At 38.0% G+C, this 20486-nt stretch overlaps 2 protein-coding genes across 2 annotated transcripts; both read left to right on the top strand.

Moving 5' to 3' along the window:
- The first annotated feature begins 4767 nt into the window (after nucleotides 1-4767).
- LOC135479174 (nuclear cap-binding protein subunit 2-like) lies at nucleotides 4768-9206 on the top strand. The gene is made up of 4 exons (XM_064758948.1): nucleotides 4768-5099; nucleotides 6450-6631; nucleotides 7802-7940; nucleotides 8615-9206. Exons 1-4 carry the CDS (start codon nucleotides 5019-5021, stop codon nucleotides 8705-8707), a joined length of 495 nt encoding a protein of 164 aa, XP_064615018.1. The 5' UTR covers nucleotides 4768-5018; the 3' UTR covers nucleotides 8708-9206.
- Nucleotides 9207-11052: 1846 nt separating this feature from the next.
- On the top strand, nucleotides 11053-16380 carry LOC135479175 (transmembrane protein 254-like). The gene is made up of 4 exons (XM_064758949.1): nucleotides 11053-11242; nucleotides 14038-14138; nucleotides 15703-15762; nucleotides 16056-16380. The coding sequence occupies exons 1-4, from the start codon at nucleotides 11156-11158 to the stop codon at nucleotides 16186-16188; spliced, it is 381 nt and encodes a 126-aa protein (XP_064615019.1). The 5' UTR covers nucleotides 11053-11155; the 3' UTR covers nucleotides 16189-16380.
- The last annotated feature ends 4106 nt before the right edge of the window (nucleotides 16381-20486 follow it).

Genomic DNA, 20486 nt, shown 5'->3' with positions numbered 1-20486 from the left:
GTGAATTCACGCTCATGCTGGCTCCCTCTCCGGCCGTACATGGTATGGTCTGCGAGCAATCTGCGGATGGTCGTGGTTTTCCAATAGGCAGTGCCTGGTTTCCTCACACCATTATGTCGGCAGCCATAGGATAAGTGAAATATTTTTGAGTACCGGTACGGTTAAAACACCAATGAACTAAATAAATCAAATCTAGATCTCCCAAATTCTAAATTAACATTAGATAAGGAAATTTGTCTGGAGAGATGCCTGGTTTCCTGTTGCTTTTGCCCCGTTTCCTCCATAAGTGGTACTGAACATCAGGAAACGAATGATGGTTTAGTAAAAATACTCCACCATACAAACCTTTTCTTTAAATGTTATAAACGAACACATAGCTTTATTGGTGGAGTTATAATGACCAGGGCAGATGTGGCCTTCTGCTTAATATAAATATTGTTTACAATTTCTTGGAAAGCATCAATGATTTCCTGGATCAAGCAGTTAATGATCATCGAACATTGGCACCAGAAGTAGTACGGCCATGGCCGTATCACTTTTGCATCAGCAAAAGAAAATCGTTAAAAATAAATAAATAAAATTAAATAAATCAAAAGTTAACTAGAGCCAATTTAAGTGTGACCGACAAAATGTAGGCCCGTGCACCCACATTTGCACTGTGTGGACTGTTAACCTATCTATGTCAAAACTAAAAACCCTATAAAACCATTCAGGGCAATGACCAGCCGTCAAGCATACCAAAGCTTCCGGGGCCAAGGCGGTGACAACCAGTCAATCACAACATAGTCTGTCAGCAGTCTGCGGATGGTCGTGGGTTTCCTGTGCCCAGTTTCCTCCCACCATAATCCTGGCCGCCGTCGTGTAAGTGAAATATTCTTGAGTACGGCGTAAAACACCAATCAAATAAATAAATAACATAACACAACTGTTCAAATGTATCAACGAAGTCAGCGTAGCTTTAGTAGGAGGAAGTTTAATGAGGTGCTGATTGAAATTAACATAACTGTCAGGTACCTGGTAGGTTTGTCAAATTAACAAAAAACAGCATACACACCCCCATGGTGTTACTGGCTACATCCACAGAACATCCACCTCAGTCTACACATTCTGCATCACGTGATCCGTGTATGTCGAGACAAATCCTATTTTTAACTTTCTCAACCCGTCGGAACACTTTAAACTGCAAAAAAAAAGAAATAGACTGTTTCCAACAGTAAAGTTGATAGGGATCTTCATTGAATCAGCATCCCACGAACTGATTCTGTGGTTCGCTATGTTGTGCGAATTATTTCAACATACCAGAGCTCCAAGCATTTCCTATCAATACATACTAAGCCAATGGCTTCAAAAATATTAAATTTAGCAGTTAAAGACTTTGAGATGCCTGATACTTCTGGTAGATACTGGTATGACTGAATCGTCAGACTTTATTTACCATCCATCAAACATGTCATAACTGGTAAACTTAAGATAAACAATGATCTTGGAAGTCTGTTTGTGAGGGGTAGGGGGCGAAGTACAGAGAACCGAGAAGCATTTGTATGAGAGCTAATAAGAAAAATGCCATTTTGACGCTTGAAAATTTTGCAAAAAATTGCTCGAAATGGGAAAGAGTAGAACCTTCAGTCCCTGACACGTGGCCTGGGCTTTTTAAGAAAAAGCTTGTGTATGCAATCCACCATATTAATATCAATGGTCATGTGACAGCCAAGCTAGTTCTGAAGGATCATACTGTGCTAAAGATACTTGACGATCTTCAGAGAAAATATGTTATTGTCTCTGCATTCGGACAAAGCTCCTAATAATATTATATTTATTTATTTCATTGATGTTTTAAGCCGTAGTCAAGAATATGTCACTTATACGACGGCGGCCAGCATTATAGTGGGAAGAGACTGGGCAGAGCCCGCGGAAAACTCACATATGGCTGGAGAGGAAGCCAGCATGAGCTGGACTTGAACTCACACCTGGGTCACTGCTTCGTGCTGATGTACTAATCCCATCGGCCATGGAGACCCACTAACAATATTATGTACCGTATAAGGACATCACTACTAGGGATTTCTCTATTCTCTATACTACTATTCCTCACAAAGACTTAATTAACAAAATTTCATCAGTAATTGTATGGGTCTCTAATAAAACTGGTCATCAACATCAAAGGCAACAAAACCTTCTTCAGTACCATTACTTACAAAGGTTGCCACCCACTAATGGGGTGTTTCGTTGTTCATTAAGTTGTTTGCATTTGTCAGCAATGACATCATTCAGGGAAAACATATATCAACATTGCATAGGTATTCTGATAGGCACAGAAAGGGAATAGGAAGCAAGGGGCCATGCCCTTTTTGCTCCCCCCCACCCTTCACTTTTCAGGTTCCGGAAATTATATTATTTGCAACACAAAACAGGCCCCTCCGCCGAATAAAACATCACACTATTGCAAATATATTTTCTCGCTAAACTAAACAGAGTAAACTGCAATTTCCCAGTGCATATTACTATTAATATAGGGCCTACGTGTTTTTTCATTCAAAATAAAGAATAAAGAGTTCAACTTTAAAATAAATACAACCATCTGGACATTTTTCATAGAGTTTGACATACATTTCATTTTATTGTTTTCCTTTCTTTTTTATGAGAGTTACTTAGCGTAGGCGATTTTTGAAGTACAAATGTTCATGCCACATGTACTCAAATAATGTATTTTTTTTTAATAACAAGTATTTTCGGCATCCATGCAACCATGGCTGCAACTGTTGTAAGGTTGTCAATTTTGATTATTTCTCAAAGATTTTGCTTTTCCAGATCATATGATATAGTGTCACAAAGTTATATATACCTGTTTTTCCACACTTATAACATGCCAAAATTACATAGGTTTATGTAGGTTTGCTTGTTTTAACTTTCAGTACACGTATAGAAGTAGCATATATTAATATATACAATTCTCCCATAGAAGGGCAAATCACCCACAGTGTAATTTGACAAAAAAAGTGGACTCATTTGTCTCCAAACAATCTTTTTTTTCTAATTTACTGACCGTGTTTCAAGGCGATGACGTTGCAGTTTTTTTTTCTCCCCAAAAAGCAGAATAATTAATATATTTGTTCAATATATGCACTCATCGGTGTTGAGTTATTTATTTCATGATGGTTTATCGTCATTCCAAGACCATTTCACTTAGGACGGGTAGCAAGATTCATCGGTGGAGAAAAGATAAGTAACCGTTGTAACCACCGACTTTGGCGCGTTTACTGATAATTCCCCTAAATCAGACGCACGCCTTTTTTTTCTGAGCCATAGGCCTGATCAAAAAGTGGATGTATACATGTGAATGACATTGATTCCAATCGAAAGGAACCCAGCGCGAATAGGCCGGCAAGTTTACCACCAAGGCGTAGTAAAAAGGTGGATGTTTCTTTCCACCGATTCTCCTCCATACGAGTTAAATGCTTGTATTAGTCAATCTACACCAACCTTTCTCCGGCATGCATAAATTTAATGTTGAGTTCTGGATAAATTGTTACAATGTTCTTTGTTGACCCGTGGTTCTCCAGTCAAAAGGGTCAACAACTGAGTTAAACGTCTATTTCATTTTTTTTTTTCAGTCAGCCTCAAATAGTCAATAAGACCTAAACTGGCATATCAAAGATACGGCAAATCGTCTCTAAGGCGATATAGCGCCTTTCGAGCTTCCAGGGCCGTGGCGGCCCCTGCATGGACCCTTATCATTTTTTTGGGGACTCTTGGCCTCCCCACTTTGAAATTGCTTCCTACGCCCCTGTGCAGATTGTGCCCCATACACCTGTGGCTGACCTATAATTATACTCGTATAAATATGAGTAGGCAGAAATTGTTAAAGATTGATCTTCGCAGGCCCGATCTTTCCCATTCACTAAAAAAAAAATGATGATGCTGCGCCAGAAAAAAAAAAAAAAAAAAAAAAAAAAAAAAAAATATATATATATATATATATATATATATATATATATATACTTGTAGAAAGGCCAAAAGGGATTTCCTGTCTCGCAGACTTTACAAGAGAGATGGTTTGAATTTTGACCTTGTAAATTATCCTTAGGCTACTTGGATAGCAATATATCGGATGTGACGAGTACATATCTCCCCGTGTAATATTTGTTATAGCCTTTGTGTTAGATGACGATTTCAATAAACGTCAATAAGTTATTGCTGCAAACGCTGGTGTGAAAAGGTTATTCTATCAAACATCTTCACTCTAGGTCTTTAAGTTTTGCAGTGTGTATAATTTTCTATTGTAAGTAAATATGGACAGATGGAGCGTCTCATTCTGCATTAGATTCATAGTGTTGAATTAGATCGACGACTTAATTACCGGCAAGGTAGTCTAAACTATCTGGATACTGATTTCATTGATTCAGCCCATGGCGGTATTTATACCTCCATGATTCTAGAACATCCCGGCCTTGCGATTAGTGATTGAATGTCCATCAGATTTCGCTTGACGGCTCGGATACGAATATCTGTTTCGACGTTTCATTCTCTCCCTTTAAAGTAACTCTTTTTTTCTACCTTGTTCCCATGTTTTTTTTGTTGTTGATTTAGCTAAGAAGTAAATAATAATTTGCGAAGGAAATCCTCAAATGAATTAAAAGTTAAATCTATTTTAGATATTGTCATGTTTCTAATTTTGCAGCCTTATTGGAGACACGCTCGGAAAGTATTCAGTACTAGCGCTACATTAGTTTAGGTTGCACGTAACATGTCCTGAGAACAAGGTAATTGTCCCCCAAACTTCCTTCAACATGTTGTTGTTGCGGTAAATGAAAACTGCAGTCCGTGATAACTTAAGTTTAAGTAAAGGAAGGCAGTAATCACCATTGCATCTGATGTAGGGAATTCCATCCTGAAAAAGAAAACGGGAATAACTTACTTTTTGGTGTATAATCGCCGAACAGCGCGAAAGTGTCAGAATTGCAAATACAACAACAACAACAACACCATCTGTTTTGATTGCTTTCTGAACAGGTCTGAGAATGGCTCAAGTTCCCGTACTTCCTCTTCACACAGAGACGACGTCAGTGATGCTGAGCTCCTACAGAGACCAACATTTTAAGGTAATATTCTTGAAGTAAATGTAGTATTACCTAGTTGCGATAATGTACTTCTCGCTTTGTACTTTTCTCTCAGCGCATTGACCCAGGAGTCTCTCACCAGTGCGGTTGCTGTGAGTTCAAATCCAGCTCATGCTGGCTTCTTCTCCGGCCTTAAGTGGGAAGGTCTTGCAGCAACCTGCGGATGGTCGTGGGTTTTCACCCACCATAATGCTGACTGCCATCGTATAAGTGAAATATTCTTGAGTACGGCGTAAAACACCAATCAAATAAATAAATAAATTATTTCTCTTCGCCTTGTTTTTTTTTGTCAAAAATGTTAGCGAGACTAGCTTAAAAAAGTACTGTACCAAGGCCAATTCCACAAGGTCATTTCTGGCTGAAGTCAAAAAAGCATATGATGATAAAGCTTGTGTTTTCGGCTTCAGAAATTAAAATGTTGTCACTCTCATCTGCATTAGCTAAAGACAAAACTGTCTAAAATTCTTCTTCCAGAACGAAAAACTAAGCATTGTTAAGAGTCAGAAGTGGCACTTTGGAATCAACCCCTGTTTAGCTATCAGTATCATGAAAGCAGTTGTCTTACCTATTTAGCATTTTATTGTGACCACCCAGACAAATTCGGACAGCCTCACGCTGCATCCTGCTGATATCAACTGCTGGTTGTCATCAAAAGTTGTTATCTGTGTCAAGTATGACGCAGACGCATGCCAGTTTGTGAATCTCCATCAACTCCCAAAGGCTAGCCAAAGAGGCTATAAATGGCGGAGAGCCGGAGTAAACGTTGGAGCTCATAGACTTCAAACATTTCAACAGATGTAAAATATCAGTGATTACATGTATATACCAATCTGAGTTAAATCCATCACAGTTATGTTTCTTCTGCTTGTTTCTCTGGGGAAAAAAGCTGCTCAAATCTTGCCTGTCTCACCTTCATTTTTGTTTGTGTGCAGCGCGCTGTGTGATTATCATACTTAGACGTTCATCTTTGTTTTTGAGGAGCTGCGTGATTATCACACTTAGGCCTTCATCTTTGGTTTTGAGCAGCTGTGCGATTATCACATCCTTTGTACAGAACAAGTAGATTGGTTTGCATAATTAAATTCAGTAATTAAATATTTTTGTTTGTGCCGCATGTGTATTATTAGCACACCTAGGTTTTACTTCAGGATGTGATGGCATGCCTCAAATGTGACAGCCTGCAAACCCATGGCAGAAGACCAGGAGTGTGAATTGCAACCCTCAGATTCAAAAGCCTTCAGGAATTTTTTCATTATGGATTGCTAGCCATTTTGAGGTACTACATTCAACAGTTTTGCCACAATGTAACACGTTTTTTTTTTCTGTTTTCAGGGTAGCAGAACAGATCAAGAACGACTACTTCAACAGACCAGCACTTTGTATGTGGGAAACATGTCATTTTATACAACAGAAGAACAGATTCACGAGTTGTTCTCTCGAGCTGGCGATGTCAAACGAATTGTCATGGGATTAGATAAAGTGAAGAAGACTCCTTGTGGATTTTGTTTTGTGGAGTATCCTTTTGTGGAAGCAACCATTTAAACAGATTTATGTTTTTTGTCATCACTGGCTGCGTGGCAGGTCATTGTACAGTAATTCTTCAACCTTTCCACATTTTTGCAAGATGTTGATTTAAACATATTCTGAAGGCATTATTCTGTGTAGACTAATAAAACTATGCTTTTTGTGAAGCCCTGAAATTGGTCAACCCAACCAATGTAATTTTGTCTCAAAAATCAAATTAAATATGTGCATAAATGGGGCTGAAATGTGTGAAAAGGTTGAGAGAATAGATTACTCATGAGTAACACAGACTTAAAATTGTATGTAAGCAGTTGTATTTAAGGATATAATTTTGCTGACCATAATGTATGAAATTTTTACTGATAGTTATATTTCTGAAAATGCAAACACTGTATACAAATTGTCAAGGCATTTTTTGGACAACTTTGTTCTTGAAAGCCTGGTTATAGAGCAGATACCTTTGTTTGTAGTTTGAAAGGGCTGTTAAATCGGTCAATTGGGAAGGCAGCAAATCTGTGTCAGACTCAATTTGAGGGTGATATCAGGTGTAGTGGAGGTCATCATGTGTAATGGAGGTTATCATGTGTTGTTGAGTTCATCATGTGTTGTCGAGGTCGTCCTGTGTCATGAATGTCATCGTGTGATGTGGATGTCATTGTGTGAGGTGGATGTCATTGTGTGATGTTAATGTCATGGTTTGTGGATGTCATCATGGTTTTCTGGAGGTCATGGCATGCTGTCGAGGTCATCATTTTGTGTTGTGGAATCATCCTAGTTTGTGGAGATCATGATGTTTGTAGATGTCATCTTGGTATGTGGAGGTCATTTGTTGTGGAGACTATCACTTGTTGTGGATGTCATCATGGTTTGTGGAGGTCATCATGTGCTGTGGAGGTCATCTTGGTTTGTGGATGTCATCTTGGTTTGTGGATGTCATCATGTGTTGTGGAGGTTAGTAATTTTCACCTCTTGTTCTTAAACATGTTTAAGCTGGGTATGCGGGTGAGATGAATGTTCGTTGCACTTGTTAACTGATGGTCTTGACTTATTTGTGATTTATCATGTAAACATATCTGCAGAACAATCATGGAGTGTCCCCCAAACCTTCCATTTTTGTCATTTGTACTAACCCTTCAGCCTAGCCTTAACTTTGACCCAAGATATTACGTCCGAGAAGATGCAGCTAATGCCCTGCGCTACATTAACGGCACACGATTGGACGACCGAATCATTCGTACAGATTGGGATGCAGGCTTCAAGGAAGGAAGGCAGTATGGTAGGGGGAAGAGTGGAGGACAGGTGAGCAGGCTGTGGGCGGGATTTTGGCAAATTCTTATTTGTGTATGTATTTTTTTGGTAGAACACCACAAGGGTGAGGCTATAAGTATATCTGTTGTCGTCTGTGGAGCATGGGGCTCTATTGAGTTATTTATTTGACTGGTGTTTTATACCTTACTGAAGAATATTTCGATGGGAGGAAGGCGAGCAAAGCCCGGGGGAAACCCACAACCATACGCCGGCTGCTGGATGACCTTACCATGTACGGCTTGAGTGTAAGCCAGCATGAGCTGGACTTGAAATCGCATGGAACAACTTGGTGAGAGGCTGCTAGATCATTGCGCTGATCTGGCACGCTAACCATCTCGGCCATGGAGTCTGCAAACTCTGTTGAAGGCTGTACAATATAAACTGCAGGCACAGAAGAGCTTAGGACTTCCAACCACATTATTATTTTGTGTTTCATTCAAATATGGCAGCCTCCATCATGAACAGTGTCCCGCTGACAAAATATCATCTAAAAATTTTTTTTGTTAAAGTTCACATCATTTCAGAGTGGATTTCTTTTTTTTTTTTCTTTCAAGGAGTTTTCCATTTATCATTCGTTAGACCTAATCTTCTTAGAATTAAGATTCATGGTGAATTAAGCCAGTGTGTATAATCTGTCGTACATGTATTTTGTTTCTTTGCTCCAGGTGCGGGATGAATATAGGACAGATTATGACGAGGGACGAGGGGGCTACGGAAAAATTCTGCTTACAAAAATACGCCAGCCTCCTCGAGAATAGAGAACCATCACCTGTGCTGATGACATTGACAACAGCAAACATTCGACCAATTGCAACTGCAACCAGTTTTATACCAGAAAATGTAAAAAAAGCAAATGGGTTACAGGTGTTGATCTCTTGATAAAGCAGCCTCACAATTTGATGCCATGGCTAATGGCTAATCCCATCTGGACATTTTGTTTGCTTCATGTTTTGAGTCTCTGTTTAAGCTAAAGGCAATTTTGGGCGCATGCTGATTCCCTTGGGGCATTTCTTGTTCAACGTTTTGAGCCTACAGAGATGCTAGTAGTAGGGCATGCTAATTGCATGAGGAAATTTTTCTTGCTCTAAATTTTGAGCCTTAGTTTTCAACCTATGATAATGGTAAGACTCAACAATAAGAATTGACTGTTCAGGCTTAGATCTCTTCCTGATGGAAACAGAACACTGTCTGATGGAACATCTGGTCACTAAACTGGTGCACCTAACACTTCAGAATAAACTGAACACATCATTCATCTTCCATTGTTTTTCTGTCATCACTAAATGCGTGTAAATGCTGTAGATATAAACTTATACAGCCTGTATTTTTGGTGTGTTTTCTGTGATGTGTGCAGTGGAATATCTATGTCAAGTTTCAGTGGCCTGGCGAAACACCTTCTACCCTAATTCCTCAACCTTTTCGCATATGAGAGAGCAAGATTCAGTGGAATTTATGCAAATTTTTAATGTGAGTTTGGAGACAAAACTACACGGGCTGGATTGGCCAGTTTCACGGCATCGCAAAAGGTATAATTTTATCAGTGAACACAGAATGACACCTTCAGAATATGCTTGCGTAACACCTTGCAAACATGCGAAAAGGTTGAGCAATTACAGTGTCTCTAGCCACGACATGTTTCATTCAGATTCCTCCGTTATACACAAAGAGCAATGCTGACATAAATGTTAAAGCTTCAGTTTTAAATGGGCACTTTCTGTTGATCTACTCGCTGAATGATGAAGAATGATTGAATGAATGCTTGGGTTTAATGTCATACTTAACAATTTTTCAGTCATATGACGATGACGAGTAATTAGGTGTGTGTACATATACTGTGTCTTCCTGTGGCAGGGGAAGTCCATGCTGTCAAAGTGCTGGCGGCACTGAAGTATCATGCCAAAGACACCAGACATGACACCCCACCAAGTCACGGAACATTCACATGGGGCTAACCAGTCTTGTTTCCTTGCTCTGACCTCTCAGTGCTGAACACCAAGCGAGGCAACAACAACTACCATTTTTCGAGTCATTGGTGTGACCTGATCCGGGTTTGCCAGGTCTGCCGACCTAGAGGTGGACACTAACCATCAGTCCACTGAGGCAGTCCTACATGACGAAGAAGTTGATATTTTAATCCAGTAACTACAAATCTTGTCAGCTGAAGAATGTTAATACTTTAAACTCTGTAAGTGGGTGCAGAATTCACCAATCAGACCTGTGTAAATTCAACAATTGTATTATTACAGTATTATTTATTTCTTGATTCGATGTGGGGGACCCCTGTGGCCGAGGAGGTCAGTGTGCCAACAAGGCACAATGACCATTGAGCCGCACACCAATGCAGTCACCTGTGAGTTCAAGTTCAGCTCTGATGGTCGCAGGTTTCTATGGAGCTCTGCTCTCCCACCATTACGCTGATCGCCGTCATATAAATGGAGTATACTTGAGTGTGGCATAAAACACCAATCAAATAAACAAACATCAATCAAATGAACAAACACCAATCAAATAAACAAATACAAAGCAGTCGCAGCATTACGCCAAGCGCATTTAATATGGTGACATACATCTCTTCTGTAGCCCCAATTACTGTGCCGATTTTGATGAAACTTACCATACATCTTGCCTATCATTTGTACTTGTGCATGCTTAAGTTCAATGGCAATCTGATTTTGTGTATTCAGATTTTGCCCATGCATGTCTTCCTGAAGTAAAGAACCTATGTCCATGAAACTTAGCACACATCATCCCTATAATCGAAACTTGTGCATACATAAGTTTAATTACACTTAGGTATATATTTTCATAAATACTCCCGTTCAGGTACTTAGTGCAATAATGGATTCTCATGTACACTTGATTCTCTTCTGATTGCTACATTTTCTTTCCATTATTTTTGGAAATGTTGGCAGATGTAAGGGGATATTTCGGACATCCAGGTTCTAGTTTAAATTGGTTTCTTGTTGGAAATTAGATACACAATCCAGTGTAAGGTTGAAGCCGAAATAGCAGAGACTGGATTCGAACCTACAACGTCATTAGTCAGTCTTCAACATCTCATTGTCTGTCATTGTGAGAACTCTCCCGTGTTGGAGGAGAAATTGTCATCGCTTCGCTGGTCAGCATAGGTTTCGAACGACCAATGCTTCTTAGGGAATATAAACAGTCAAATTTGTTGGTGAAGAGACATCTTACGATTTGCTACCATGAGTGAAATGAAAGACAAGGCGTATTTCCGCTACCCGCATCCATTCTGGGTGGTGTCTATCTCCTTTGGGATGTGGTTGCTCACGGTATAGTAGCGCTGCATCGATAAAGGATTATCATTATCTAGGGCTCAGTTTTCGTTTTCGTGGTTAACTCTTTACTTACAACAGAATTGGTAGCATTTGCCCTGATCAGAGCCTCAGATTGAAGTTCTAGTGATTGTATTCTTTGGGAACAAAGGTGTGGGGATTTGAACGTTGATGCCTTTTTTTGTTTTAATCAGACGAGCCAGCTAACCAGGTAAACGTCGAAATATTTATTTATTTAATTGGTGTTTTACGCCGTACTCAAGAATATTTCAGCAAGAGCTGGACTTGAACTCACAGCGACTGCATTGGTGAGAGGCTTCTGGGACATTATGCAGTGCTAGCGCGCTAACCAACTGAACCACGGAGGCCCCAATGTCAGAATAAAAAGAAAAAGGAGGGTGGAAGTTTAGCTTGTTGAGGTAGGGGAAGGGTAAATAAAATAAAGCAAGATACTTGAGACTAAAATGCCATTGATTTGTGATCCTCATTTTTTAATAAACGTTCCGCAGAGAAACGCAAGAAATCTGATTTTCACCTGGTCAAAGCACTGGCACATACATGTAGTCCCGCTAGTTGATCCAGAAAACACTGTGAATTGCCACGTATGATATTTACTGTCAGATTTTGCATCGAAAATGACCCTAAAAACTACATTTTAATATGAATGAATAAAATGGCTACCAGATTTGTTGCAAAGAAAAGAGTTCAATTCACTGAGACTTTTAAGTAGTGTTTGGGTTTAGTTGGGGTGTGGTGTAAAACTCTTAAATTAGCAGCACAAAGTGTTGGTAGAGTTATGGTGGAATACAGAATGATGGTAAGGAACATATAACATGTCTTCACACATGCATTAAAACTTCCCTAGCCACGATGTACACCGTGTGGCCCCCAAATTCAACTAACTTGTTCAGAATTTTACCGAACCAAAAATGATCCATGGCAACCACACAAATTCACCAAATAAATACATTTTCAGACATTACCCTCATTTCGTGTTGCTCAAATTAAGAGATGTCACATAGCAGCTATCTTTGGTTTGTGATTAGGATTTTGGATGCCAACATTGTACTGTTATTAGAACTGTTATATGCATAAATTACCTGCTTTTGCACAAAGGCATCAAGTAGGGTAATATAGTAAAATGTACCGAACAAAAACATAAACGCAACACCCAATATTTTGATAAAATTAACTGCGTTATCAATTTTCTTTCAATACTGTTTATTAGGGGGGCATAAAATGGACTCGTAGCAATGCATTTCCATAACTGATGGAAACGTATGACTGATGGTAACGCTAAGTTAGGAAACAAGGGTGGGGTCAGTTTGAGAAACAGGGTGGGGTCATTTTGGGAAATTCAACACTTCAGTACCAAGTATGTCTGCTGTTTGCCTGTTGCACTGTTACACATTGTCGACACATAGACCTGATGAGATGGTCATTTGCGACTTGCAAAATGTTTTCCCACTCCAGCGTGAGGGGAACTCCACGATGTTACCCTGAATTGGAAGTCACCAACAAACACGCCAGTCAAGGATATTCCACAGGTCTTCAGTTGGGGACAGATACCCTGGCCAGTTGAGCACTTCAGTGATTTCGGCCTGTAGAATTGCTCTGCAAACAGCAGCCACATGGGGACAGGCATTGTCGTGCTGAAATGTCACCCCATGGTGCCAAACAAATGGGACGACTATTGGGTGCAGGATTTCATCACAGTATCTTATTGCATTCAAGTTACGGTCGATGAAATGAAAGTTGAGTGCGATGGCCATGACTTATCTCCACCCACCCAAGTACCCCATCATCACCGTATTGCCCCGTACACACAACGGTGGCATTGGCATAGCGCTTGCCAAATCACAGCCAAACTGGCTGCCTCTCATTGGTTCTGTGTAGCTGAAAACAGGATTCATCTGAAAACATAACACGCCGCCATCGTGCCAAAGGCCAACGAACATGGCTGTTAAGATAAGTTGTGCTGGCTCTGGTGTCACACAGGGGTAAGGTGTATACCCTGGGGTGGCCTACAGGCTCACAAATTTGCTTCTCTGTGGCGAATCCGAAACGTTTGAGCGGAAATTCAGCGGAAAGTCCGACTGTTTCATAAGCTGTGGCAGTGACTGGCCTGAAACAGTCGCGGAGCTGAAGGAGGCGAATGTGGTGGTCTTTGTCGGGGGTCATTACCCGCAGTCGGCGGGCATGTGGGCGATTAGCTGTCGTGCCAAATGCTTCATTATGTCTGCTGAGATGACTAATCATTGACACATTAACATTAAGGGTTCTGGCTCTGAGGGTCGTTCCAACATTGAGCATGATGGCACGCTCTCGTTGATTTTTTAGGCATTGTGCCTTTTTACAAGTTGTACTGTACGTGTGACTTTAGTACACCTGAGGGTAAGGCATGCCAGGGAAGACTTCGGATATCACTGAATACAACAGATAGGGCCATACCTGTCAAAACGTGTTAAAATTGTGAATAGTCTTGAAATCGACAACACTTTGGTTTTGGAGACTAGAATGTACGCTGATACAGGGTTTTGCTGTTGGCCACCCCTCAGTACTATGCTGACAATAATCACAGCATTACCTTGTGAAATATTGCCAAAACAAAAAGGTTGGGTTTATATTTTTGTTCAGTATACTAAAGCACCTTATAGATCATAATTAATGATCAGACCGTAGAATTGCAACTGAATATAAGACACTGTACTCATACTTGTGTGCATCATGAATATTGAATTATGCAGCAGATAATCTTTGTGTTACGAGATTTTTTTCTTGTTTATTTACAGATGTCACGTTTCTTTCCAACATACATTCCCAGGTATTTAGGACCAGTGGGCCAGTTTGGGACATATGTAGGTGTGACCTACCCAAAGTGCATCAGTTATTTGTAAGTCTTATCCCCAGATTCATCCACTGTTTTAACTGCCGGGTGCAACCAGTGTTTCAAAACATCCTGAGAGAACTATGAGGTGTAAAGAAATAATTTGCACATTTTTGTGAAGTTAACATCTTTGATGACACACGTATGACAACAAAATCATTTTTTTTTTTTTGCGTCATTTTCATAATAATTATATGCCTAAATTCCACTAAAAAAATTGCTTTAGTGGTTGAAAAGTTGAAAATTTGCAGTATTCACAAATTTATGCTTGTCTACAGAAGAGTACAACACATTGGTCTTGAAATGTCATTATTTTAAAGTTGTTACAAAGTAAACTTGCTTAGATTGTGACAATGCTGATCAAACACAGTATGAATTTTTTGGGCAGAATGTATATATTCATGTTTTGAAATGAAAATAAAAAAATACAGTTTACTGTTTATTAATCATAAATGAATGATTCATGACAAAATAATTACTGTATTTTTACCTAAAAGTTTAACATTTTTCAGGTGACACATTTTGCTCAATTCTGATTGATTCATCCTCCTTGCAGTTTTTAGTAAACTTTGCATAATTTTGAATAAATTGTTATCAGAAAAAATTAAGGGTTGGCATCAGAAGTAGATTTAATACCTTATTGTTCTTCTAAAATGGCATTTTTACATACCCTGGTTCCTCAACTGTTTCGCATATGAAAGAGCAACTTTCAGCGCAAGAAATGCACGTCTATTATTAGATTTTGGAGACAAAACTGCATTGGTTGGATTAACCATTTTTGGAGATTCATAAAAAGTATAATTTTATCAGAGTGCACAGAATAATGTTTTAGAATATGATTGAATAAACACCTTGCATACATGCGGAAAGGTTGAAGAATTACAGTACCGAACTTTAGGTGAAATTCAGTACTCGTAGAGTTTTTATGTTCAGTGTAAACCAAATATCAAGCAATCAGGTTGCTTGTCTTTCAGTCATTCAAGCAGGCAAGGAATTTTCAAAATTCCCCTGCCTAACTGTTTTTTCCTGCTGAGGATGAAATCTTGCATGTGACATGTAAAAGTGAAATATTCAGCATTGAACCCAAATCAGTCAATCTATCAATCAGTCAGTCAGGACACATGGACGTAGAAGATTATTGACAGTGAAGGTGATTAGGATTTTCTCAGAGTACACAGGACGTCAACGTGAAGTGCAGTGCCCTTTTCGTTCATGTTGATTACAGTAATTCTTCAACCTATTCGCATGTTTGCAAGGTGTTTATTCACGCATATTCTAAAGGCATTATTCTGTGCAGATTGATAAAAATATACTTTTTGTGAAGCTTGAAAATGACCAATCCAGCCAATGTAGTTTGTCTCCAAAATCAATTTATAAATGTGGATAAATTGCTTTGAAAGTTTCTCTTTCATATGCGAAAAGGTTAAAGAGTTAAGTTAGTCATCTTCAAACCAAAAACATAATGCGATCACCCAAGGAAACTAAATTGTCCTCACCAGAAATTGTCCTGTTATTTCTATTTGGTACACTCATGCAATTTTGTTCTCTTTCCATTTTATTCTCTTTCCAGGTTTATAGCAGCTTGGAGTTTACATGCCCTAGAAGCTGTGATAGCCTTCAGAATTTGCAGGTAATGTATTACTTCTGTGTACACAGCTATGGACGCCCATATTGTCCACTTGCTATCTCCACCATATCATCATATCACAACCCCATATGCATGATCGACCTAACCATGTGTACAATATTTGCTCAACAGGACAGCAGATAATGTGTATGATACCCCACAGAGGCGCAAATGAATACACTATGTAGCGTTTAACAACAATCAAATGAACAAAGAGATCAAAAACAGAAGTGAAAGGAGTCCTCTGGACAGAATGAACAGTTTTGGGATTTATTGAGTCAGTTTTGCGTTTTCAGGAGCAGGAGGATGGAAACCATGACAACGCTAAAATGGACCGTCCAAACTTTGCTGTTCGGTTTTGCTTCAATGATTCGACTGGTTTCACAGAAGAAAATAGCTTTTATTCCGGGCAGTGCAAAGGCAAAATAACTTTTGCGACTGTTTTGTTTTCACAGTTTGTATAAAATTTGTACCAGCTAAATCTTGAAATTGGAAATTTTGTAATTTAAAAGATGTTCACATGCACAGTACTGATGATGTTTATGGACAGATTTGTGTTTTGGTGTTTTAAGTTTGAATACGTGACAGAAGAAATCCCAGTGTATTGAACTGTTTTTTTGTTTTTTTCATGTCGAAATTATTAATTCATGAAAAAGATCATGGTGGTGTCAATTTGGGCAAAATTCTGTTTGCATTTTTCACCCTTCTGCCTGAATTTTGAATGTGTATTTCCATGTTGATGTACATGTAAGTCTCTCTTTGTAATCCCAGAGTAAAATCATGTAATATAGTGAACTGAGCATATAACATATAGTAGTGAGAGAATTGCGTAAGATGAATTATTGAACAACATCATTGAGTTATCCCCCTTTGGCAAGGGTCCAAGAGGGATTTCCCAGGGATCACACCATGTTTGTGTGAAATTCTCACCAGATGTGTATCTTTGTGAAATGTTTGCTAAACCTTTAATCCTTTCTTTCTGAGAGATTTGCAATTTCAGGATTTGTATTTTCAAACAATACATTTACCGTACAGTTTATTGCAACTGATCTAGTATTTGTATTCACAGCAGAGTTTGATTCTTATTCAGATGTATACATGTACTTGTGACTGGGGGTGCAAAGAGAAATAGGAACATTAAATCTCTTGGAATGGTATTAAATACTTGCAAGGATTTTAGAAAGCCCCTCAGACTTGGCGTTTGCTATAGGGAGTGTGTAAATACAAATCATCATAGGATGTGTATATATATATATATATATATATATATATATATATATATATATATATATATATATATATATATATACAGTGTGATCATTTAGAGCTATTGCCATATCATTACATAATTTGGAGAAGAAATGTAACATATGATATTTATAGTTAAATAATGTCTTCATCTCAAGACTGTGCACATCCAGACGCTTTGCTGATATGAGGCAGCAACAAGAAGATAACGATAACAATGGAACATAAAAGGAAATGAAGAACATGGGGTAATATTCCTAGAAATATGGTTGATAATAACCAGAAATTATAACATGTTAGATAAAGCATAAGTAAATTGTAAACATCAATAAAACCTGGTTTTGAACCTGAGAGATTTGTACATTCATAATCTCCCATCTTATTTAGATAAAGTTTTCGCTGCTGTGTCCTCATGAATAAAGCTTGTCAGATTGAGTACAACAGCAAGTGCCTGGATGTCTGGCCTTGAACAGTGAAACCCACTCTGACATAAGTTAAACACTTGTACCACTGGTTTATTTACTGAACTTCAGATTCGTTTGTATTTCCACTATTAATCATGTAATAAGTTTGGAAGTTGTTTCAATGTTACTCTACTATTTCGCTGGCTTTATCTTTGCATTTATTATAATTATGCTTTGAGTGTTTTGATGGTATTTTTTTGATACACTCCTGCCATTAGGTAGGTGTGTATTATGTTATAGCAATTTTGTCCGTCTGTCTGTCCGTATTCGTGTTCAGGATATATCTCCAATTGTTTTCCACGAAGAGTTTTAATTTTTGGTGGATACATACATACACATACATATGTTTTGTTTACTTGAACTCTTGTTGATTGATATAAAAAAAAGATCAATTGGAAATGTTAGGTTTGTAGTGCACATCACTGTTTCAGCTACAAATTTGTGGATGTAGATGAATTTTGTTGTCATTCAAAGGCAAAGAAAACACTAAAATGAAGTGTATATCGGGTGAAACACCATTAAACACTGTCCATGAAAATGATTCCAATTATTTCTTTAGAATTTTTCCAACCGAGCAAAATGGTTTTAAAACATGAAAGTCTATGGTGGTCTGTAATGACCCAAAGAGTATCGTTGACATCACGTCCGTATTTTTCCCTTGAAACAGTTTGTTTCATGATCCATTTGGCGAGTGCAGATCAACATGTATATGCGTTTAAAATGATGAAATCAAGCGATTTATGCGGGTTAAGTGGCAAAAACCTGATGTGATGTCACTGGGCCGAATATGGTCACTCAATAAGTCATCCCTAGAATCCAAAGTTTGAAATGCATTTTTCTGGGTTGAAAAAAATTCGAACAAAAAATAAATCGAATTATTTTTGTGGAGAGTTTTTAACGTGATTTCTTCTGACATATACTTCATGTTAGTGTTTTCTTTGCCTTTAATATGAGAGCCATACATGTGTAGTTGACAGTCATATGTAAAGTTGGTAGACTACAATCAAGTCATCCAAGGCATATAATATCTGTAAATTTGTACTTTGACTACTGTGTGATTGATATAAAGTAATCAAAGAGGTGTCGGTAAATTCGAAGACTTTACAGTCTTTTGATATACAGTAATCTGTGGTATCTGTAAATTTATAGACTACTGTGTAATTGATATACATTAATCAGTGTGGTATCTAAATTTGTAGACTACTGTGTAATTGACATACATTAATCAGTGTGGTAACTGTAAATTGTTAAGACATACAATGTTTTTTAGTATTATCATCACACTTCTAGTATTTGCTCACATAAGTCTCCCTGAAGTCATCAACGTTGTACCTTAGATTAGATTGGAGACTTAGAGACTACATGAACATTGTAAATCGGCATACAGAATATGTTTTTGGCTGCAACTAAGCAATTTAAGTTAGTTGTCCTGTCTGCCGGCTCGCTAGTCCACCAGTTTAATTTTAGACATCCTATCTTTTAACATGGGGCCTGACGTGAAACCTTTAAGCTTGTTCAAGTGAGGTGGTTAAGAGACAGTCGCACAGAAAACTGGACAAGAATTTTAACAAATTGGTAGCATTTATCGCTGAAACATTTATTTCCTGTTAACAACGCTTTTCTGACAATATGCTGTACAATTTTGACGTGAAATGGGCCGATTTATTTATTCCTCCAGGAATTTCTTAAAGTTCACAAATGCTCAGCTTTTCAATTTTCTTCATTGGTTGTCTACTCGTACATAAATTGTTTTCCATTTACTCTTACATAAATGTAGTCAAAAATAATTGTTTAACATTTCTGACAGATCAACAATAGGATTTTTTTATTACCTTTAGCGATTAAGAGTTCGAACTCAGAACTCCCCTATCAGTTTTGACATTCTGTTTTTGGTGTATTTTGTGAAATGATTCATTGATTCCTGTAGCATTTTACATACCGATATTGCTCATATCTGTAATCTTTTTAAAGTAAAAGAAAGGTAAAATGTTAAATAAGGCTCATCATAAAGACAACTGAAAAGTATGCGTAAAAATACTTTCCTTTATTTTTTCAAATTTTATTGAGAAGTGTTGAAAGGCATTCAAATATTTGAAAACTATGGTGGGCTTTATGAGCCATACTGACGGTATCCAGGAACTGTGACGTCACAGTTTTTTCCTGTGTTCACCAGTAGGAAGGAATTTTTGGGAATATTATTTCAGTAAACTTTCACACATGGGTAAATCGAGTTATTCATATATTCAGTGTGGTGATTAGAGTTGGGTAAACTCCGTGTGATGTCAGAGTTCCTAACCTCTGATAGTATGGCCCATAAAGCCCACCTTAGAATTCAACTGTTTGAGCACCTTTCACAAAAATTTAAAAAAAGAAATGAAAGTATATTTATACTTAGTTTGAAGTTGTCTACTTAGTTATGGCTGCTTTGATTTTTAGAGGCCTTTTCCATTAAGCAGATTTATATTCATTTGCTTATATACTTTTTCACAAGTTTGAAGGCACAGATTGATTGATGTTACTGAAAGTCAATGTTTAAATATCAAGTCTACCAGTATAGTTTGCCAGTATTTCTCATTTGATATTAATAATGGTGTTTTTTTTTGTAACAGTTCAAAGTGAAAGAGAATGAAAGTTGCTACTATGCATTTGTGTCAATGAGCTTTTGTGTAAGAAGTAGTGACTCGGTTTGCAGTGCCAAACTAATACATAACCATCCATCTGTGGGTGGAACTACAAGTAACGGGTTTCTCCAGTCAGATCTGGTAGCCCCTCTGTACAGTTCCCACTGATTTATTGCTAATTAAATCTTTAAAAAAAAAGAACTCTCCTGTTTGTCACCTTAAATTTAACCTTTTTTAACCGACACGTTCTCCTTGATTCTGATTAAGTTGTACATGTTCACCTAGTAGTGCCTCTCGTGAGCGCTTTTTTTTTGTGAAGTATATTTAATTCTTCATATACCACAGTGTCATTTAATACCATAGTACCATATTTTTGTATTATGGAAAGTCAGGT

This window comes from Liolophura sinensis, chromosome 12 (genome assembly GCF_032854445.1).
Source record: "Liolophura sinensis isolate JHLJ2023 chromosome 12, CUHK_Ljap_v2, whole genome shotgun sequence".
NCBI lineage: Eukaryota > Metazoa > Mollusca > Polyplacophora > Chitonida > Chitonidae > Liolophura > Liolophura sinensis.
This window is presented reverse-complemented; position numbering and strand designations above follow the sequence as displayed.